At 38.8% G+C, this 18,882-nt stretch overlaps 1 protein-coding gene across 1 annotated transcript; it reads left to right on the top strand.

Annotated features, from left to right (window-relative positions):
- The first annotated feature begins 1,141 nt into the window (after positions 1-1,141).
- On the top strand, positions 1,142-17,724 carry ccdc30 (coiled-coil domain containing 30). Its single transcript, XM_063016035.1, has 27 exons — positions 1,142-1,354; positions 1,541-1,661; positions 1,952-2,142; positions 3,289-3,378; positions 3,539-3,622; positions 4,807-4,960; positions 5,039-5,110; positions 5,196-5,311; positions 5,434-5,508; positions 6,175-6,245; positions 6,601-6,793; positions 7,137-7,223; positions 7,312-7,437; positions 8,902-9,039; positions 9,149-9,327; positions 9,579-9,789; positions 9,951-10,073; positions 10,842-11,012; positions 11,115-11,324; positions 12,058-12,215; positions 12,336-12,501; positions 12,848-12,969; positions 13,105-13,246; positions 14,141-14,277; positions 14,582-14,699; positions 14,837-14,901; positions 14,994-17,724. The coding sequence occupies exons 1-27, from the start codon at positions 1,142-1,144 to the stop codon at positions 15,202-15,204; spliced, it is 3,744 nt and encodes a 1,247-aa protein (XP_062872105.1). The 3' UTR covers positions 15,205-17,724.
- Positions 17,725-18,882: the final 1,158 nt, after the last annotated feature.

Raw genomic sequence — 18,882 nt, 5'->3', positions numbered from 1 at the left:
AGACTTTAGCTGCTCATCAATCCATGTTTAAAGTTGTCAGATTCTTCTCCTCATAATGCGCTGTACACTTTCATGAGCAGACATATTTGGACTGCAGGCGGGCCAGTCAAGCACATGCACTCTTCTCCCCAGATATACATTTTATCTTGATACCAGCTTTTGGCTCTTTAAAATATCAATAAACGGCACTCTGTCAATTTTACTTCACACATATGCAAGTCACCTCAGACACTGACGCACTATCTAATACAATCTAACCAATTTTATACATCTGTTGGCTTTTGCACCTTTCACTGATAACAATCCGAGTGTTCCGTATTTTCGTTTTCGTATTTGGCAAGAAGAGCTCGATGTCTCTTTTCCCCGAAAACTTTGGACCATCTGCAATGATTAAGCCGAAATGCAGCCCAGTGATTTATTTCTGTTAAATAAAGGTTAAAAAATGATCAAATTTCAGATTTTTATTTTTAATACATTTTACAAAATGTCCCAATTTTTCCAGAAATGGGGTTGGTACATACAGCAGCTTGAGTTATATATTTATTGGTCTATTGGGTTATACAGTATAATTTTATGTAGCATAGCCTCCAAATTGTTGGTGATTGACTACAGCCAGTGACCTCCCTGTGCCCATATCAATAGAGTTAGTTTGACTTCACCCATTAAAAGAAGTACATAAACAGTGGCCTTTTGCCAAGGTTGGGAACATGTCTTTTAGATGTAATCCAAGAACCACCAAAACCCAAGTCTGCAAGACAGGGAAGGTTTTAAAAAAAAATAATTTTTTATTTAAGGAACATTGTGAAGTGGAGCAACGTAAATGATTTAGAATAAAATAGTTTAATTTGAAATGCGTACCATATAACAATGTTTACATATTACAATTAATATTATAATGTTATATATAATACAAATAACAGAAACACGAATGGATGATTGTTTCCTTTTTTGTTTATTTTGTTTGTAAATGGTAAAGCAGACCTTTGTCTAAACATGCCTTTAACATATTGCTCAGTTGCACCAAGTGTTGAGTTAATGAATGCGTGAGTTCAAAGTTAGCATATCAAATAACTTGGGCCTCATTATCTACTTCTTCAGTTCTTAGAAACTGTTGCTGTGGGTGTACGAATTGGTCTAATTGATGTATTGTTCCTTTGTCCTACTTGTCAAGGAAAAAGCTGAGCTGCACGAGCTCTGCATGCGCTTGGAAAAGGATGGTCTGTCCCCCGAGGCCTCTGTAGACAAGCGTCAGTGCCACTTGTGGCGTCTGCTCCAGCGCAGTGAGTGCAGTCTTGCGTCGACCACGGAGGAGCTGCAGACTCTGCGTGCACAGCAGGCCAGCGAGATGAGAGAGGTGAGCCTCCAGATGGCAGGCACAGTAGCCACTGTGAAGCATGACTAAGCACGGCCTTCTTCATCAACATTTTATTTTAACTATACAGGCTCAGCCCTGAAGTACACCGCCATACACACCATCAGTAATATTTATTTGTATATAATACTTTTCACATTAGCAGTTACACTTATTTGTGTCTTTTAGGTGGAGAATTATGTGGAGCACATTCGAAACATGTTGGAGCAGCGAGAGTGTCTGACAGCTGATTATGAACGTGAGAACGAGGAGCTCCGCACTGAGCTTGCACAGTTGAAGCACCAGCAAGGTAAGCTCATTACAATGATGGGGACTAGCCCTACAAATATCACCTTTTTCCTGACCTGTGTTAAAGGATGAAATCAATAGTGACTTAATTAGATGGTATAAAACAGTTATAGTTTTGTTTTGGATATATTTCAAAAAGGCATCAAACAATACCCTATTCATGAGGAGTTACTTAATGGTGTAAAATGATTATTAATCAAAGCTCATTAAAACTCTTCTGGAGCCTTACATTTGGCATCTGTCTGCATGGCCGTCCCATCATCTAGTTAAATTAAACTGTGTCTGTTCCAGAGTGCCAGTATAAGGAGGTGATGGAGATGCTGGAGCAGGAAGGCCTTGCTGAGATCAGTCACAGCAGCTCAAGCGAGCAGGTGGCTTATCTCCTGGTGGAGAGAGTAACGCTGCTGGAGAGGCTGGAAGCTGCCGAAAGGAAACTTGATACACAGACCCTTACAGGGAACCTTAGGGAGGTCCATCTACAGGTATTGCTTTAAAAAGATGTGGTTCTTAACCTTGTTTCTTTACTGTATCAGGGGCCAAAAGGAAGTTTTGTGGCTGGAGACCACACAATATTTAGCTGTAAATGTGCAGTAACAATAGGCTTTATAATCTGGCTTATAGTATTAAAGTGAAGGATAACCTCAAAGCAGTACAGTAAATAGTTGATAAATTGGTCAGCCAATTTAACAGCTATTGTTAAATTGTCATATTTGTGTGGCATTAAGAATGTTTGTGTTTTTATAGAGTTTATGTGCTTGGAAAGAAGATTTAAGTTTCTAAACATCTTGCTTAAGTGAAAGTACTGTCACTTAAAAAGCCATTTAAAACCTAGAAAGTAATTTAGTAAAAATAGGCACATTACTTATTACACAGGACCAAATGTTCGTATTTGAATCATGGTGGTGAAAATTGAGACCAAAATGATTGAATATGTATTTACATGTATTACACTAATCAGAATTAACTTTATTTTTGTTATTATTTAGACTTTAGAGGACTTGAAATTAATCTTTAACAATAAATCAAGTCATGCAGAAGCCCAAATTGCTTTCTGTTCACTAAGCTCTACATAGGATATTATAATGACAAGTCTGATAAAACCTCTACAATATTCAGCCACAGAAGTATTTTTTTTTTTTACAAACTAATGAAATTAAGTTGCTTCTAAAAGTTGCTATAATCAAGCTGCTATTTACCTGCTACTGTAGAATATATAATAAAATTATTATAAATTAAAATATTATATAATTCTATTAAAATTATATTATATCTTTTTTACATGATTCTAACTGTAATCAGTAATGTTTGTCCTTTTGTCTTTTCAGTTTGTAATTATTGCAACTAAATCCGATATTTTAATACCAAAAATAGAAAAATGATGTCTGTGAAACTTAATAAACATCTTTTTTCTGCTACTTTCTGATTATTAGACTATGAGAACTTCCCAGTCTCGTAATTAAAGTCCTGTGTGTAAAGTACTGTATGTTATTGCTGCTTATTGTTTTGTTTATGGCTATGACTATGGCTAGTTTTTTGCCTTCAATTTTGCCATAGAGATTACAAATAGTTCAATGATTGTTAGCACAGATAATGAACTTCAATTTTTTCCACTCTGTTCATAAAATAAGGAGGAGCTGGACCACATCAGACATACACTAGAGCTGGAGCTCAGACAGCAAAGGGAAATGATGCAGCTCACCAAAGAAAGTTTCAACAAGGTAAGAGCATCTCATAAGCTCTCATACTGTATTGATCCAATGCAGAATGAATATAAATTCTGACCTTATGTTCATTAATTGCATTTAAAATCAGTCAGTATGTTATATCCTTGTAGCTCCGTATACTTTATGACTACACATCCATGATTTTTGTCCTAAGGGAAAAGAAACCACTGCTCGAAGCCCCTGGAGGAAGCTTTTTGGTGTGCACACAGCTACACGAAAGGCACAGAGCCTTTTCCCTGTATGTTATACACCTGTGTTTGCCTCTACCCGTATTTGCATTTTAATGATTGGCAGGAATGTATATTCAGTGTAAGGCAGAGGAGTAAATTGTTGTCAGTGTCCTTACGTTGATTCACTTAAAGCCGGTTGGGTCTCACTTTGCTACCCCCTGTATGCATCATCTCGAAAAACAAATGTAATAAAATGTGTGCAGCTTTTGGCATGAACTGTTTAACAGTGCATAGAACTGGGCGATATGGAAAAATTGCTAAATGTTTTATCAAAAAAATTTATTACAAAACGTGATTAGGCAAAAACAATGTTAATTTGATTTGTTTTATAGCTGTTTAAGAATTACTTGTGGTTTTGTATGCTGGTTAATACACTGAGAATATTCAAAGTGATTGCTATTTCTATTCTCTCTTTGAATCATCATGTGCTTAACAATACAGATTTTCATTTTTCTTTTCATCCAACCTTTTTATTGTAAAGTGCAGTAAAAAGTCACAGCTGGTTAATAGTGGTGGTAGTGGAAAGTATAACCGATTTAATGAAAATTAATAGCTGTGAAACACACTCATGATGTTCGGTTGCTGGAAAGACGGGCACTATATATAATACACACACAGACACACTATGTATTTCAGTGTTTACTACCGCACAGTAGCATGTCAAGTCAAAACGTGTTTAGCAAAGAACGGAAATGAGGGATTAGTGGACAGGACTATATGTTATTGAACTGCACCCAAACAAACAGAACTCCAACCAAAATAACCTCTGGCGTATAACATAATTTTCCAGCCTATCACCTAGGTGTTAAAATACCAACTTACTGAGTTTTCCTGGGGTGTAGACACTACTTGTACTAAATGTATGCAGAATAAACCATGTAAGATATGGCTAAGGTGAATATGAAAAAGTTTAATTATCGCCCAGCTCTATAATCCCGTTTACCCAACAAGAAGTTGGTTTAAAATATGTTTTTAACCAGAGGATGTTTTCCCTGAAATGCTTTTTTTGTTGGATGTAAGCTTTTATTGCACTAAAGCATGCTCCCTATTCAGCTTTACTCAAGCCCCTCAGTGTGGCAGTTGCACGGTCAGCATGGGCATGGATACCAGCCTAACTCCTACAAAACGCTTTTTAGACTAAGAGCTAAAAAGTGTTTGGCCTTTGAACATTAAAAGTCAGTTTCTCTAACAGGCTCACAGTGAGGAGCTGGAGCAGGAGCGCACAGAGAGAAAGAAGCTAGAGAGGGACCTGGAGGAGGCTTCTCACAGGCTGAGTATGGCTCATGAGGAGATCCGCCGCCTCACTGATGAGTTAGATCTGGCTCGGAAAACCCAGCAAGTTTGTGGTAAGTGAACTATGTACTTTTACACTGGATCACAATTTATCAATCGAAAAGGACCCTTAATAATTCTCTGTATGTTAGGGTCTGACCTGCAAACAACAGGAAAGGAAGTGGCTAGACTAAAAGAAGAAGTAGAGCAACTCAAAAAGTGTGGTAGGATTTGTCTAAAAACTCATCAATTCGTAACCCACTGTACCATAATTAAAGGTTGCTGCTTCTGAACAGTAGTTTTTGTCAGATATGGCAGAGTTACAAAAGGCCAAGGATCATAATGAGAGACTGGACAAAGAGATCTGGGCACTAAGGGACAGAGTACGCTCGTTAGACGCTGAGAGAAAGACTCTTTTGAAAATGGTGAGTTTTAAAATTTTTAGTTGCTGTAAGCAAGAAAGACATTGTTATTATGCTAATGGAAATAAACACAGTATGACAAATAGAGATGGTCTTAATGGGAAAAATATATCTTGTCTTCACAGATCGAAAACTTTAAAATACATAACAGCGATGGAGGCGAACTTGAGACAGAAAACGGTCCCACTCGGTCTGTCCAGGTTAGTTAGCAGTTATGCACCAAAGTCTTGGTCAGTTTAAATTTGAAGTGTTTTTGATGGGGGTTTACGTATCAAGACACATTTACATTTAAATCAGTTTTTCTATCCACACCAGCTATGTGAGACACTTCATACTTTTACATGTATTACAGTGACAAGGAGGGTAATCTTCTGCACCACTCCACCGACTTATGGATTTTTTGATAGACGGAATGCATTATGTGAAAGCTGCAACAGTATAAACTCCTAAGTGTCTGTGTACTACTACTGTGCAGACTAATTAGTAAATAGTGGACTAATTAGTGTGTCAAACTTACACACTACTAATGTCTGCTTCTATTCTGACATACCACTTGGTACATAATGACTGGTTTGAAAAGCAGTCAAGCTCATGCACACATTAGAATCATGGTTGTTTTATGAAATCTCTTAAAATATTTTAGATTTGGAGTATTGAAATATGATGTTTGTATGACTATTTTCTTGAATTTAAGATCAGATTAGCGGTGTTTACGTACATGCAAATTTATTACTCTTAGTGTCATTTAACTGTGGTCTCTAAAGTCAGACCTGTGTTTAGAGGGTTACATTAAAAATAGTAATAATAATGAGCAAAATAATGCACATATTGCTTTAATGAACTGACCAGTTGGATCTTTGTGTCAGGTTAATGGAAATGACAATCCTGGACTGTTTGGTACACCGTTAAATAATGAACAAGATCAACTCCATAAAAGGTATTAATTTTCATATTTAATTTTATTTTTATTAATTGTATATTTGTTAAATAATTAATTGTATATTTGGTAAATAAAACGTTTAAAAATGTTTGTTTTTAATTACAGTTCTAAATTGCAATTTCTTTGCTATATCACCCCCGTTCTGGCCATGGGGAGTTGTAGACTAGCGCACACCTCTTCTGAAACGTGTGCAATTGCTGCACCACTAATACAGGAGCTATAATCAGCCTTCTCACTGTACCGTCAAGTCACCCGTGGGCTAGCGTATTAGACCAACTGGCAAATGTCCATGTTTGAAAACTGTTCTGCAGCAATTAAATTAGTAAGTGTGTGTGTATGTGTATGAAAACAGGTGTCTGAGGGAGTCTGAAGATAAAGATTGCCGTCTCCGGGAGCTGGAAAGAAGGCTGCAGAAGCAGCAGCATCAACATGAGGAGCTGGTGGAGAGGAACGAGGAGCTGGAGGCTTTACTGGGGGAGGCACAGAACAAAGCTAAAGAGGAGAGGGAACGCTACGAGTGTGAAGTGGAAAGCTTGCAAAGAAAGGTATTATAGATATTACAGTACAGCAACAGTTATTGTTCAGTTTTGTATTGTACAGTTATCTGAAATGCAAGTATGTGAGCGCAAGTGGCAGCATGAGGCCAACGTAGTGCAATTTCATGTTGTTGCAAGCATAATTAAAGTTAACATGCATTGTACATGCATTCGTTAGTGACATTAATGTTAGTGCGGTCTTAGGATTTTTACAAATTCTCTTCTGTTTCTGTATTTGACTGTATGGAACACACTTACAAATTATTTAATACATTTGCTTTCTGCATTTACATTTATTTGACATGAGATTTTTATGAAATGACATGTAAGATTGAGTATATGGCTTTTACAGATTCAAAATCTGGAGCTAGAACTGAATAGGAAAAGCACACCAAGACCTGTAGAGAAGAGTGATCTGACAAAAGAGACTGCTTTAGAGGTAGGTACCTACTGAATCCCAGAGATGCCATACTTTATACATTTTTATACACTTTTTACATTTATGATGATTCATTTTTAATCTTAAGCTAAAGGATGGTATTCAAGAGAGGGTGACATATCTTGAGAGGCGACTTGCTGAGGAGAAGGACTGGAGAAAACGTCTAGAGGTTGACTTATCAGTGGCCCAGTCATCTCTCAAAAAAGAGAAACAGGTAGGCTCACAATAGGTAACAGTTAGAAGCAAAAAAGGTCACACTTCAGTGGCTTAAACTATTCTTATCAAATAATTTATAGCTACGGTTGAATTCAAGACCAACATATACATAGTGTCAAGTTTTATAATGTCATTTAGCTGTGGCATAATCTTCTTGTAGATTTTTTGGATTATAGCCAAAGTTTTTTGTGCCCATATAAATAGGTCTAGTTTGATTGAAACCATGACATTGTGCAATCGTGTGGTCTCTTGCCAAGGCTGGAAAAAAACCCAAAACTGGGGTTTTGCCTAAGGTGCCCTGAGAAGCACCCTTGCCTAAGGTGCCCTGAGAAGCACCCTTGCCTAAGGTGCCCTGAGAAGCACCCTTGCCTAAGGTGCCCTGAGAAGCACCCTTGCCTAAGGTGCCCTGAGAAGCACCCTTGCCTAAGGTGCCCTGAGAAGCACCCTTGCCTAAGGTGCCCTGAGAAGCACCCTTGCCTGTGTTTGTATGGACTGGCCTGAATTTGAAGCTGCTGGAACAGGGGTACACTTGACATGGGGTTAGCCTGCCATGCAAAAAATAATCTCATGCTTTATTCCTCATTGTGATCAAAAATTTTTTTTCAGTAAAGCATTTTAAGCACCAGTTTTAGAACAGCATGGGCCTTTTTTTGGGCAGAAACATCTAAAGTCTCAGGACATTTTAGTATTCACTTGAATCATGTTCCAACAGCTTCTAATTAGGGGCAAACCTGTTTTTGGATTACATTCAACCATCTGGGCAAATTTCTTTTTAGCATTATGTGGCAGGGTTTTTTCTGGGGATGGGGGAGGAACAGTTACAGAGTTCACTGGCAGAGTTCATTTAACTGTATTAAATATGCATATGGTGTTGGTGGCACCCGTGCGTCCCTAAGAACCACTGTTGTGAAAAAATTACAAACTAATTACTGTTGATTTGGGTTGGCCGAGGCCCTGCAATGGATTGGCATCCTGTCCGGGGTGTATTACCACACTGTGCCCAGTGATTGCTGGGATTCTGGACCCACCAAGACCCTGAACACATGAAAATAAAATGAAATGTTTATGCTATTATTCATTTAAAAAATGAATAATCCCCACCTGGGGATCGAACCTAGGACCTTCTTGCTGTGAGGCGACAGTGCTACCCACTAAGCCACCGTGCCACCCAGGATGTTTACCAGCATAATGGTAACAACAGGTCTTTACTGGGAAAAGAAATGTCCGATTTAAAACTGAAAGGTCCTCACAAACATGGACATGAACATAGATTTAGGGATGAATGCATTTTAAGTTACTGTGTGTCTACATTTATTTAAACTGACATACTGTGTTATGTGTGGTCCCAGGAAAAAATGTGTTAATTGGTATTGTTATAAATATCAATCAATGTCAATGCCCCTATAATCAGGTATGGGGGCATTTATTATTTGTATTTAGAATGTGGACTGCTTGTCTGTAGGCTTCAGTCAGAGAGCATGAAGAGCTGAAGAAACTGCGTATAGAGGTGCAAAACCTACAAGCTGTGTGTCAGCAAGAAAAAGCCCTCAACCAGAGCCTCAAACAGGTTAAGGCAGAAAAGGGGATTTTGGAAGAAAAGGTGACTGACTGAGTGAATTCTGTGAGACAGTGTGACGTTAGCATGTAGACTTCAAAGCATTTTCTATTTTCCGTTACCTGTGTGTCTGTAAATTACGTGTCACATTTAGGTGGCCCAGTTGGAGCGTGCTCAGACACGACTTGAGAATGAACTGCTACATCAGACAGAGGGCAGCAAAGTACAGGGGGACCTGCGAAATAGCATGGAGGAGGTGACCAAGCTCAACGCTTTAGTTGCACAGCTGCAATCACAGCTGTCTAAACTAGAAAAGGAGCACAGCACACTGAGGTAAGAAGCCTGGCTAAGTATGTACTGTTATTGCAATAATATTTATAAAATATATAATATGTAGGTCACTTTATGGTGACCGGAAAATGTATTACATATTGAAACATATAACATGAGTCTGTGGCATATAACCATGTCACAAATTCACATAGATCCGAAATCTGATCTCGGTAGGTTCATGCTGTCTGTATTTTTAGTTCAAACGTCTATAATGACAGATCAGCTAAATCAAAGATGTGTGTGTGTGTTAGAGATGAGACTGTGGAGAAACGCAGGCAGGCGATGGAGCTGCAGACTGAGCTGAGTATCCAAGCTCAGGGGCGACTCCAGGCTGAGAGTCAAACGGAGCAGCTCGGTCTGGAACTACAGCTTATGAAAGAACAGCTTCACACCGCCAGGCAGAACAGGCCCTCTGACTCTAATCCCAAACCTTCTGCTGAAAAGAACAAGGAGCTGCACCAGGTAAGGCTCTTAACATGCTTACTGAGCGGTATCGAATGTGTTTATTTTACTTTCTTTCTGAAGCTATATATAAGCTAAATATTTGATCATTGCATGTTTTGGTTAATAATTGTGTGTACCTGATGTCTAGCTCTTATTTAGCTGCTGTATTTACCTCTTAGGTGACATGTACAAGTTCAGAGTTAAGGAAGCTTTATGTCAACCTGGATGAAGGAGGACTTTTGGCTGCTCAGCACCAGCTGGCCTTGCAGGCCCAGATTAGTGAAGCCCAGGCCAGGGTCAAGGTCAGTTTGGTCATCAGTGCCTTCCCCAATATACACACAAGAAATAAAACACTGTGAACAAACCAAATAATATATCTTAGCAAATTACAATCTTACATATAAGACAGTTTAGCTTTTCAAAGGTTTATAGAGTAAAAATGTAGTTCTGTAAATTTCACTATTAACTTTGTGAAAGTGGTAATAACATGGTAGTGTGTGTTATTTGTCATTTGTCATTTGTATATTTATAAACTACTATTTGTATGTTGGTCGTGGAAAAGCTGTCAGATACAGGCTGAGTATATTTCTTGCGATGCTTCATCCATCCAATTAAATTGAAGGCTTCTTGTTGCATGTCAGAAGTTTTTCTGGCAGGAGGAAACAAGCCAGCTTGCAATGTCCTTTAATTTTGTTTATCACTGATTTATCCTCGTCGGGGGTTTTTATTTAGTATTTTTTAGGTCATTTCCATCTAAACCTCAAACTTAATTTGTACCTAAAATTCTGTGTGTCCTTTTGTTTAACGATTTTGGTCTTTTAGTAAAAGAGAGTGAGACATTCCTCTCTTGCTTTTTTTCGATTTGAAGGATGCTAGGTAATAGTAGGTGTTTGCACACGGGTATAGGGAATAATGCAGTTAGTGCTTTCTAAGTGCATTCAGCAACAGGCGACCTTAGTGTCCCATGTAGAAGCATGACATGAAAAGTGTTTTTAAAATGCATATTTTACCTAAATGTGTATTTTAGAGAGTAGTGTTGTTTTTCAGTTTTAGTTGTTTCTTTTACTCAGACTCAAGACTCAGTCCTGCAGCAAAAGGGAGAGGAAAACAAGCAGCTAAAGCAGGACTTGCAAAGGACTCAGCATCTCTTCACTTCAGCTGAACGAGAACTGCGCTACGAGAGGGAGAAAAATCTTGACCTCAAAAGACATAATGCACTTTTGGACCAAGAGAAAATCAAGGTGGTTCAAAAAAGTAGCTGGTTAATAATGTGTGCTTTGTTTATATCTTATGCAAACGTTATTAACGAACATCTTGTTAAAAAACTTGCTGGTGCTCTTTAGCTGTGTGCAGAGCTGAAGCAGGCTCAGACCAAACTATCACAGCTGGAGGTGTGTGCAGCAGCTCACGCAGCAGATCTGGAGAAGCTACAACAGAAAGCAAGAGATCTAGAACTGGAGCTAGCCAGGAACAGCCAAAACAGAGCGAGCAGCAGCAGTCTTAAAGAGGAGCTCAGTGCAGAAAGAGCACGTGTTCTTGCTGCTGACAAGAAGGTGAGTGTTGATGGCTAGATACCTGTCAGATATAGGCTGATGCTTCATGAGGTGTTCATGAGGTGGGGGTTACGCTTAGCCTTTAAATGACTAATAATTTTAGTGTGTCTCTTCATTGCAGATTCTGCCAGTTACATTTTAATCAGTATTTGTTGTTTAAGAATTTAATTAATTAAGAGGCCCTTGGGTGGCGCGGAGATAAATCTCGCTAGCCCACCACCACTGGGATCCAGCATTTGAATACCCAGCGGTGCTATCAAGTTGGGTGTCTACCAAAATGATTGGCCTAGGGTGGTGGCCAATGCCCCATGATGGATTGTCGGCCTGTCTGGTTTGGGTTACTTTATTTGCTCCCAGTGATTCCACAGAAACCTAGACCCACCACAACCAGTGACGTGACATTACTAAAAACTGGACAAAGGCGCTGCAGGAATTTCTGGCAAGTACTGGCAAATCTGGCATATGAGTGATTTTGTCTGCGAAAGACGTGCTGATGATCACACACTGCAACACTGGCTTCAGGATAGCAGTCCACTCTCAAAAACAAGTACTGACTGCGTTTTTACCACCTTGTGGCTTCTTTACATAGAACATATGCACTGGTGCTTGAAGAAAAATAATGCTCAAGGAAGGCTGTTTGAAGCATTGATCTAGATATTTTCCTCTAGGAAAAAAAACTATTACTTCTTGATCTTTAAAATATATGCATATGTAATGCATGTTTTTATCTAAGGTTTTGGAGATTCAGCAGCAGTTGAAGAATGCTATGCATCAGTTGCGTCTGGAGGAGGCCAAAGCCGAAGAGACCAGTAAGATCGAGAGAGACACCAGAGACATGTCCGATAACCTGTCTACGCTCCGAGCCAAACTGCAGGAGGAAAAACTCCAAAGGTAAGCTAACCCAAGTCATAAAACACAGCAGCTGCCCAAAACCCTTATTGCTTATTTTAAACACATTAATGATTGAAAACCTAAACTTTATTTGTGCTTCTATTTTCTTGTCATTAATAGGAAGTTAGTGGAGCAGAGGGAGGAAGAACTGCAGCAACAAGTGCGTGCCCTACGAATGAAGGAGGCCAGTCTGAACCGTGCTAACTGTGAGCTCACACACCGAAAGCAAGAGACAGAGACTCGGCTGCAGGTTTTAGAGAACGAGCTGAGCTCCACCAGGGAGGAGGTTGGTGATTTAGCTATTCACACTGAAGGGCACTCTTATTTTAGGGTCACCAGTGTACTCTTCTTCACAAAACATGGGAAGATAATAATTATGGTTTTGTCTGTTCCATCTTTTTGTCAGTACTAACACACTGTTAGTATATTGGAAATGCAAAACCACAAAAACCTATTCCTTATATACACAATGTGGGTGGCACCATGGTTCACTGTCTCTTTACAGCAAGAAGGTCCTGGGTTCGATTCCCATGTGGAGCGGTCTGGGTCCTTTTTGTGTGAAGTTTGTATGTTCTCCCCGTGTCTGTTGTGACCTGTGATGCAGTCTGTATGTTTTGCCTGTGCCTTTGCAGCTGAGGCTCAGTCAGAAGAATTGCCACAAGGTGGAGGAGCAGCTCATATCCTCTCAGCAGGAGATCGAAAGATTGCAGGAGGAGTTAAAAAATATCCTTCAGCAGCTTGATACAAACATCAGGTAAAAGACTACAAACCCCTGATTGATTTGTAGGCAGATGTAGTAATCCAGGAGCTGGGTTCTGGAAAGGTTCATCATTAAATTGTTTTACTAGGAAATGTGTGTTATGTTTTTTGAATGCTCTTTTCTTTTCAGGCGATACAATGAAAAACACTCGCTTCATAAAGCCAAGATGCACAGAGCAAAGCAGCACTTCTTGAAGGTGACCACCCAACAGGACCTGAGAATCCAGAAGCTGGAGAGTGATCTAGCAATTGCAATGAGCCTCTCGGAGAAAGTAAGTCACTTCATTCTATGATGTGACTATACGATAATTTCATAATGTAACCGCCCTTCTTCCAGTATGCCTCTGTAATTGTGCATTTGTCACATTGAAAAATTTCTAGATAATTAAGCAAAACACAATTTGAGAACACAACACATTTGTACAACACAGCTACTTTTTAAGGGATTGAACCATCTTAAGGAACAACTGCAACCAACACTGTCAGTAATTTGATATTACTCCTTTTAGAAAGCTTTGGAAACATTTTAGCCCACTCTTCTTTGCAGAACTGCTTTTAATCAGACCACAGAGGTGGGTTAAACACGAACCGCATATTTTAGGTTTAACCACAGCATCCCTCTTTGGGTTGAAGTCAATACTACAAAACATCGATTCTATGTCTTTTTAAACCATTCTTATGCCATGCGTTAGGTGACCATATGTTTTTCTTTCTAGAATTGTTGATTAGTAGAATCCATTGTTCCTTAAATTCCTTTAATGATAGCATGTCGACCAGGTCCTAATTTAGCAGAACACATAATAAGACCCTTGTTCTTAATCTGTTCATAACCTGTTCATATTACATTCCAATAAGAGCTTTGGGAATCATCCAGCTATTGTTTACAACAGTTAGGTGAGAACTAAAGATAATGGCTTTTACTGTAATTTGACTGACTTACTGTTTGACTGACTATTTCAAAAGGGTGTTTAAAATCAAACCTGACTGTGTTTCATTTTAAATTAAGAAATGTGTTTATTATGTATTGTTATGTATGTAAAAACATCCAGTGTGGCAAATATGCGTTAAGAGAGGCGGACAGTTACTTTTTAGCACCTTGTATAAAAACCTTGTGGAAAAACTAAAAAGTACACAATCTAAACACTGCCTTCTAAACGGTTAATAAGGAAAAAGACTGGATTCAGACGGTAACTGAGGAGAATGACCAGCTCCTGCTGGAGAGGCGTGAGTTGCTAATAAGGATGAGTGAAGCTGAGGAGATGGGCAGCTCTGGAATGAGAACAGCTACAGACACACAGCAGAGGTATGCATCAGTCTGGCACAGAATACTGGTACTGGAAAAGGATTAAGCTATTACCAGATTACTAAAACAATACAAAACCACAATTTTTATCTACCCACTTTGATTATTGTTATTAGTAGGGAAGGATGTATCAGCATTTTGATTGTCTATATACATTCATGGCAAATGTTAAAATTGTCAATATCTGCCTTTTATATTTTACAACTCACAGTATCAGCCAGGCAGAGGAAACATAAGCCAATCCTTGACCACATATTTACTGAATTTTAAATGTGGTGTGTATTAATTATACTTTCTCTCCTAGGTTGAAGTTCTTGGAGATGGAGAATAAGCAGCTTCAGGAAAAAACCCTAAATCTTGCCAATCAAATTGGAGTTTTAGAACGTGCACTGAGGAATCTTCAGTTAGTGTGTAGTCGTGAGGTAATAAAAATAAATAATTCTGGCTTTTTAACAATAGGATTGCTCATTTAAAATTGTTTAATTCATGCAGCCCATTCTGAACTCAATATGTAAACCTCATGCATGTAAATAATTTGTGTATATTTATTTTATCACAGGAGGTAACAAAACTCTTTTCAGCTGGAACTTCTCCTGATGGCCTGTTACAGATGTCAACTTCAAGGTATGCCTTGAGTTTAGAAACAGCCTTTGAATTGAAAAATGTATCATGTTTTCACAAATTCTTTCATCCTGTGTTATAAAATGTTGATGAAGTCCGAAGCTGGGGCTGTGCGACTCGTGGGGACTGTTGGACGTCATCCGCTGGGTCAAAGTGGGCGAAAATGTCAAAAGTTTGGAGTCGTCTCTCTCTTTGCCAACCTCCCAGGCCTCGGAGATCGGGTACCTAAACGTGAGCCCCTCCGTGACTCCCAATGCCACCCTTAAACTGGAGGAGAATTGCAGCATGTCCAACAAAGATGCCTAAAAGGACTGATTGCCAACTATCTTCAGCAAGTCTGGATTGTGGTCATCACTGCATCCGAAGTTGCCTGGTCATCATAATTATGAGTAAACTACAAAGCAGTATCTGCCTGGTTAATGTCAGATTGGTTTCGGCTAGCCTTCTCTGCTAATGATGAAAGCAGTGGGGAAAATGTACTCTCAGATTCACTTTCCAGTTTCAGTGCAGCGTTACGCATGTGTAGCAGGAAGTCCTATCACGTCACATCTGCTCTGTGGTTAGTTCACTAAATATCTTCACTGACGTTCGATCAGAATGCCTCTCTTCCTCTAAAATAGGAGGTCTGTTCCATGCAGGGTTGGAAATCAAGGCTGATTGGTTGCTAGATTTTGTAGACAATCCTTTCAATCAGGGTTATTCTTCGATAGCGATGGTGATTAAAATGAGCTTGTTTTTAAGTGGCCGTTTTTTAAGTATTGAATATTATTTGTGCATATTTATGCTCAGGGTCGTCAGCACTTAACTTAAGGTTATTGTCTTCATTGCTCATCCCATGTAGCTGTTATTAAGAACCTTGAAAGCAGTTCTTTCCAGGCTCCCTGCATTGCATTGTTAAACCTGTACAAAACAGTGGCAGGGCTGTCTGAACACTGTGTTTGGGTGGCTGCACACACTACAACGTAAGCAACTGCATCTTGCTTGCTAAAAATGGGTCTTTTTTCATAGTTTTTTGTTTAAAGATTGCAAGTGGCTCGAAGATGCGAGAGAACAAAATGACTGAGATTTAAAGACATTTCTAAAGCGATGCTTTTGATATCAAAGCCAAAGCAGAATTAGTGTAACTAGGAAACACTAAGGTAGAATTTATATGGTGCAGCTGTTACATGCCATGTGTGTTGTTTTTATTTTTTTAGATTGCTAATCCATAAGGGAGAAACGGTACTTAAGGGATAAAATTTTAAGATATGCTGAAGCACTTTAAGGTTCAAGTAATACATGGTGAAGATGTTTACAACAGGAAAACCACTATTGCCCGTTTGTACATGTTTAAATCTAGGACAAGATATTAGTAAATGCCACCAGATTACAATCTGCATTTCAAAGTGCTCACAACAGTTGTTATGCAGTGCCAGGTGTAATAAATGTATATAATCATTTTACAGGTACTTTTTAGGACATTAAGATATACTTTATCTGTTGGGGACTACAGCTGGGTGATTTAAATATATATTAAATAGAATTTTCTTACGTAAGCAAATTACATATTGTAGTGTTCCTGGTTATTTCTATGCTTTAGGTGGGGTTTAAATAACAACTAACTATAGTTTGCTTCCACTTGCTTGCAGTTATTTCCTGTAGGAACCCTTATCGTTTAGTGGGTTAACGCTTATGATTAGGGCCCTACTAAATTCAAGGGAAATTTTGCCTAATTTCTTGGACCTCGTTTGTCATAAAAGAAAAGTGCCACAATTCATGACAGTCATTAAACAGTTGAATGTAAACCTAGAACATCCAGCGACGGTCTAAGAGACAAAAATTCTTGTCCGTGTTTTGACATCCCCCTCTGTGCCCACATAATTAGTTGGGAGTTTTCCAAACTCGCAAGCTGCTTTAGACTTTGACATCTTGGACATTTTGACTAAGCGATTGCTAACTGAATTGCCGTAGGATTGCTACAATTTTACAGCAAATTGCATATTACACGGGAAGATGCTAATTTTACAGTCCGTGATGTGATTTTCAAGGCCGTGAATTAGGTAGGACCTTACTTATGATTGACCTAAAGCCTAAATGATCAGAATGTTAGTCTAGGTCTTAACTTGCTCTTACATCCTAATGTCTATTATACCAATAAGGACTCTAAACTGTAGCAATATTCAAAAAACTGTGAACCAGTTCTGTCACAGATTAATTAATCTACGTGTGACAGTAGCAGCAAACTGTATGGCTTTGGTTCTGCCTCGTATTGACCACACCACTAGTGTAAACAGCAGACCTCTATGGTCCTACAGAAGAATTCATGTCTGCTATTAGTTTTGGCTCTACTTGCTTATAATACTGATAGCAAACACTTGCATGTCTGTGATACTGTTACCTTGTCATAGACGCAGAGACAGGAGTGGGGAACCTTACAGGACTGGCTATACCTGGATCCACCTGTTTAATCAGTACAAGAACAACTGATGAGGTTAATTGGTTCTAGTTGCTGATTAGTAGGAATAAAAACCTGCAAATACAAAGGCTTGTGTACGAGGTTCCCCATTCTGCTTCAGAATGTAGCAGTAGATTAAATCTTATTTTGACTTGCGTTTCAAACAGCATAATATTGATAAATGTCGTTATTATTTTTTAAAGAAATGCCTGTGGCTAATATATTGCACTTGTGGCTTTTTTTTATGTAATCATTTGCAGTCTTATTATGAACAGCCTTCCAGTGTTTTGTGATATGTATAAAATCTTTGGTATTTTATTGAAATGTATTATTTGTATACTTTAATACTACTTGCAGTACACAATCAGTAACTAGCATGTTTCAAAAGTTAGTAATTGTCGACTGAATACAAAATATGTATATTTTCTTATTAAATTTGAATTATATTTTCATTGTTGTACAGTTCTTCTGTTCTTAGCTCATAGCAGTTTTGAACATCATATTTATTTTAAATTTAATTTGAACACATGAATTAATATGTGAACTTAATTTAAAGTGAAAACTGGGCCTCCAGTTATTGTCTCCAAGGAGTTTGGGATGTTCTTCCTGTGTTGATGCTTTTCTGTGGATTTTCTCCCTACCTCACAAAGTCGTGTCAGAAGAGATTTGCTGCCTTGTTTGAATGAGAGTGGGTGAGTGGATGGGCGATATAGTCAAAATGTTTTATCATGGTATATGTAACAGTCACTATACAGTAAATACATGTATGTGTGTGTATAAATATATATACTGACCAAGCACTTTGTAGTTCTACAATTACTGACTGTAGTCCATCTGTTTCTCTACATACTTTTCTAACCTGCTTTAACCCTGTTCTTCAATGGTCAGGACCCCCACAAGACCACCACAGAGCAGGTATTATTTAGGTGGTGGATCATTCTCAGCACTGCAGTGACACTGACATGGTGCTGGTATGAGTGGAGTTTTTAAATACCACGTCCACTCTCTGTCCACTCTATTAGACACTCCTACCTAGTTGGTCCATCTTGTAGATGTAAAGTCAGAGACGTTCGGTCATCTATTGCTGCTGTTGGAGTTGATCATCTTCTAGACCATAATCAGTGGTCACAGGACGCTGCCCACAGGGCGCTGTTGGCTGGATATGTTTTTGGTTGGTGGACTATTCTCAGTCCAGCAGTGACAGTGAGGTGTTCAAAAACTCCAGCAGCACTGCTGTGTCTGATCCACTCATACCAGCACAACACACACTAACACACCACCACCATGTCAGTGTCACTGCAGTGCTGAGAATGATCCACCACCCAAATAATACCTGCACTGTAGTGGTCCTGGGGGGTCCTGACCATTGAAGAACAGCATGAAAGGGGGCTAACAAAGCATGCAGAGAAACAGATGGACTACAGTCAGTAATAGTAGAACTACAAAGTGCTTCTATATGGCAAGTGGAGCTGATAAAATGGACAGTGAGTGTAGAAACATGGAGGTGGTTTTAATGTTATGGCTGATCAGTGTATGTAGTATTTATATTT

This window comes from Trichomycterus rosablanca, chromosome 19, assembly GCF_030014385.1.
Source record: "Trichomycterus rosablanca isolate fTriRos1 chromosome 19, fTriRos1.hap1, whole genome shotgun sequence".
Taxonomy (NCBI): domain Eukaryota; kingdom Metazoa; phylum Chordata; class Actinopteri; order Siluriformes; family Trichomycteridae; genus Trichomycterus; species Trichomycterus rosablanca.
Note: the sequence above shows the minus strand (reverse complement) of the source record. Positions and strands in the feature narration are given on the sequence as shown.

Bases quoted from the DNA above. Each gene is read 5' to 3' on its own strand.
- ccdc30 (XM_063016035.1), top strand. From the start codon at position 1,142: ATGTATTGTTCCTTTGTCCTACTTGTCAAGGAAAAAGCTGAGCTGCAC. The intron at 5,111-5,195 runs GTAGGATTTGTC...AGTTTTTGTCAG, and splicing joins AGAGCAACTCAAAAAGTGTG to ATATGGCAGAGTTACAAAAG. The intron at 9,040-9,148 runs GTGACTGACTGA...TGTCACATTTAG, and splicing joins AGGGGATTTTGGAAGAAAAG to GTGGCCCAGTTGGAGCGTGC.